Here is a 3,915-nt window from a genome sequence, read left to right as displayed (position 1 = left end):
AATTTGATTTAAATTTTGTTCATGATATAATATGATGGATGTTTTATGATTTCAGAGCATGATCATGGCATAGCATTACAGGAGATATCAACCATTCAGGTACCACCAATGGCTGAACCTACTCCATCAGCGGCTAGTCCTGTAGAGCCTGTAGGTGAACTATTAAGGACTGACCCTACAGGGGAATTCTTGAGAGGGTCGGAAGACAGCCTCTTCGACTTCAGCCCCTACAGGAGGCATACACAAAAAAAAGAAATTATCTTAGAAAGTTGCATATAAATCTATCACAAAGTTATTTTCTTTTCTAAATTATAATGCTTATTTTCTATAAATTGTTTTTATAAATATATACCGTTACATTCCCAGTCTAATGGTGGAAATATTAACTTTCATTTGTTTTGGATAAGTTAAATCCTAACATTCCTAACAATCTTATGCAAATCATTACTGGTATAAATCGGTTTTCTTCTATCGATGACTTTAAAGATATTATAAAAGTATTTCTATACATGAAAACTTCTCGTGATCATCTGTCCATAACATTTTCAGGTCAATGTCTCATTTCATTGTATCACAAAGTTGTTTTCTAAATTACAATGCTTTTTTCTCTAAATTGTTTTTATAGACATATACCATTACATTTTCAGTCTAATGATGGAAATATCAACTTTCATTTGTTTTTCATAAGTTAAATCCTAACATTCCTAACAATTTTATGCAAATCATTACTGGTATAAACCGGCTTTCTTCTATCGGTGACTTTAAAGATATAAAAGTATTTGTATACATGTGATCATCTATCCATAACATTTTCAGGTCAATGTCTCATTTCATTGTATCACAAAGTTGTTTTCTAAATTACAATGCTTTTTTTCTATAAATTGTTTTTATAGACATTTATTATTTTTCATTGTAATTCGTGTCTTTCCATTGGCTGAAAACGTAACACGTGACGCACTATAAATAAGCTGTGTAAACTTTTACAATAATATTGTAAACCTCGCATTACCATAAATAGATGTGACGTAGCGTTCATCTTTCGGGTGCTCTCGGACTTTCTCTATTGCCGTAACGAACACCCGTGAATGACCGAACGTACGTTTGTTGACACAATGGCGACTGCACGGTTTGCATCGGTTGACGGAGATGAACTAAAAGGAATTATAGACAACATAGTCTCTGCGAACACGAAAAGGACGACTATGACATCTGTAAAACTGTTCAGGGAATATCTATCAGCCAAAAATTACGCCATGGACTTTGAAAATTTCACACAGGATGATATGGACTCGAAGCTGTCAAGTTTCTATGTGGAAATGAGAAACAAGAATGGTGACATGTATAAGAAGTCAACGCTCATTTCTTACAGGCACGGGTTGCAACGACACCTTGAAAAGTGTAGATCTGACAATATAGATATCACAAATCACAACATCTTTCGAAAATCCTCGCAGGCATTCAAAGGGATGTCTAAGGAGCTAAAACGCCAGGGACTAGCCGCTGTCAACCACCACCCACCTGTAAGCGATGGAGATTTAAAAAATCTCTATCATTACCTTCTCCAGGGCAATTTGGAAGATGCCCAACTATTGCAATATAAGGTACATATATACAAAATTTCTATAGATATGCAAAATAAAACAATGTTAAATTAAAAAGGCAATTTACATATTAGGTAACTACATTGAAGGGGGGGGTGGTGATCAATGAGACAATGACCTATATGTCATATATCTCACTGGTTTGATCTAGGTCAAGGTAAGATACAAGTAATTAAAATATTCTACATTCAACACTGAATTTCTTAGTAAAATATAGATGGTTGATTGTGTAATATGAACTGACATGAAAAATTAAATACTCTTTTCTTCAAAAAGGTGTTTATCGACCTGATGTTGCATTTTGGGAGGCGAAGGAGAAAGAATCTTGCTACCCTGACACGACAAGATTTTGCTGTAGGCCGAGACGATGAGGGCGCTTTGTATGTATACAAGACCACAGACGAACTGACAAAAAATCACCAGGATGATTCACAAAAATCTTACAGATGGAAGAATGTATGAAGTTAAAGGTAAACAAATTTCCTACAACAAACAATATGTGTATGTCATGGGTGTACAAACTAATGTTTTTTTTTAATATCAGATGAAGTTGTTTTTGCAATACATGTCTGTTGGAAATAAGGTAAGATTTCAATGGGACACAGACTTATAAACAAATTACGACAGAATATTTTAAAACACTTGAATTTAAATAAAGAAACAAAGTTATGAAAATTGACAAAATAACAGGTTATGATTCAATCATGATAAAGTTTAAAGAAATATGTACATTTTTTGTTGTTCTTTTTCAGAATCTATGGAATGTTCTGTGAGATCTTTTGTCAAGTATATAAGAAGACTCAACCCCAACTGCTCCCGTCTGTTCCAGAAGGCCAGAAAGGACCCTAAGGATCGCATTTTTTATGACAATATTCCTCTTGGACATAACAGGATTGGGTCATTTATGACAGAAATAAGTAAGGCTGCATCACTCTCCGTGGTTTACACTAACCACTCCCTACGTGCTACCACAGTGCATGTCTTGGATAGTGCGCATATTCCTAGTAGGCACATAATGACAGTTACGGGACATAAGTCCGAGTCATCACTACAAACCTACTCTGGTAAGACAGATAATGCTACAAAGCGATTGATGTCTGAAACCATCAACAAAAAATGTGAATTATCAAGATCTAAAGGTGTCCTGGTCCAAAAAACAACCAATGTAACCCATCAACAAGTAAGTGATGATCAAGAAGGATTACAGCTCACACAACTGACTAATTGTCAAACTGAAACATTCTTCAGTGATATTGGTGGTGGATTTGATGAGAATACTTTCTTGGATTTTATGGATCCCCCTCCAGCTTCATCTACCATTAGTGCACCAAATCCTCAGTCGGTTGAATCACAAAATCATCAGACTGTGACTGCTCCTAGTGCTCTGGAAGGCATACCTATGCCCTCATTTGCGAATTGCAGCAACTTTACTATCAACTTTAATTTTGTTTTGCCTAAACAGTAATTTACAAATGTGTATCAAAATTGTTGATTTTGTTTGTGTTGTTAAAATATTCTTGATGAAATTTATTACTTATTAAATTTAAATTTGAAGAACTTGTTATTTTTAAAAAATTATCTAAGACCACAGTTGAGGAAGTTTACAATACCATTTTATAATTTTTTTTTTGAAAAATAATAAAGTAATTGTAGCATGTTGATTTCGGTCAACACCTGGTTTTATCGACCTGAGAAAAAAAATATCGACCTCGACCTTCGGTCGATATTTTTTTTCTCAGGTCGATAAAACCAGGTGTTGACCTCATCAACATGCTATAATTGTATAATACCATTACATTTCCAGTCTAATGATGGAAATATTAACTTTCATTTGTTTTTGATAAGTTAAATCCTAACATTTCTAACAATTTTATGCAAATCATTACTGGTATAAACCGGTTTTCTTCTATCGATGACTTTAAAGATATTATAAAAGTATTTCTATACATGAAAACTTCTTGTGATCATCTGTCCATAACATTTTCAGGTCAATGTCTCATTTCATTGTATCACAAAGCTGTTTTCTAAATTACAATGCTTTTTTCTATAAATTGTTTTTATAGACATATACCATTACATTTTCAGTCTAATGATGGAAATTTTAACTTTCATTTGTTTTTGATAAGTCAAATCCTAACATTCCTAACAATTTTATGCAAATCATTACTGGTTATTCAATTTTAGAAGTAAAATTGAAAAGGATTACATTGATACTGTTAATACAAACAACTTGAGTAGTAATTAAAGATGGTTTCTTACCTATTAGTCCGAAATGTCAGACAAGCGTTCAAAATCCTCACCACCTGGTGGTGGG

At 33.5% G+C, this 3,915-nt stretch overlaps 1 protein-coding gene across 1 annotated transcript; it reads left to right on the top strand.

Moving 5' to 3' along the window:
* Positions 1 to 1,208: 1,208 nt before the first annotated feature.
* On the top strand, positions 1,209 to 2,063 carry LOC117315631. Its single transcript, XM_033869914.1, has 2 exons — positions 1,209 to 1,601; positions 1,878 to 2,063. Exons 1-2 carry the CDS (start codon positions 1,254 to 1,256, stop codon positions 2,061 to 2,063), a joined length of 534 nt encoding a protein of 177 aa, XP_033725805.1. The 5' UTR covers positions 1,209 to 1,253.
* Positions 2,064 to 3,915: the final 1,852 nt, after the last annotated feature.

This window comes from Pecten maximus, chromosome 17 (genome assembly GCF_902652985.1).
Source record: "Pecten maximus chromosome 17, xPecMax1.1, whole genome shotgun sequence".
Lineage (NCBI taxonomy): Eukaryota > Metazoa > Mollusca > Bivalvia > Pectinida > Pectinidae > Pecten > Pecten maximus.
The sequence above is the reverse complement of the archived record's forward strand: the minus strand, read 5'-3'. Positions and strand labels throughout refer to the sequence as shown.

Coding starts and splice junctions, on each gene's coding strand:
- LOC117315631 (XM_033869914.1), top strand. CDS start 1,254: ATGGACTTTGAAAATTTCACACAGGATGATATGGACTCGAAGCTGTCA. Junction 1,602..1,877: donor CCCAACTATTGCAATATAAG/GTACATATATAC, acceptor TTCTTCAAAAAG/GTGTTTATCGACCTGATGTT.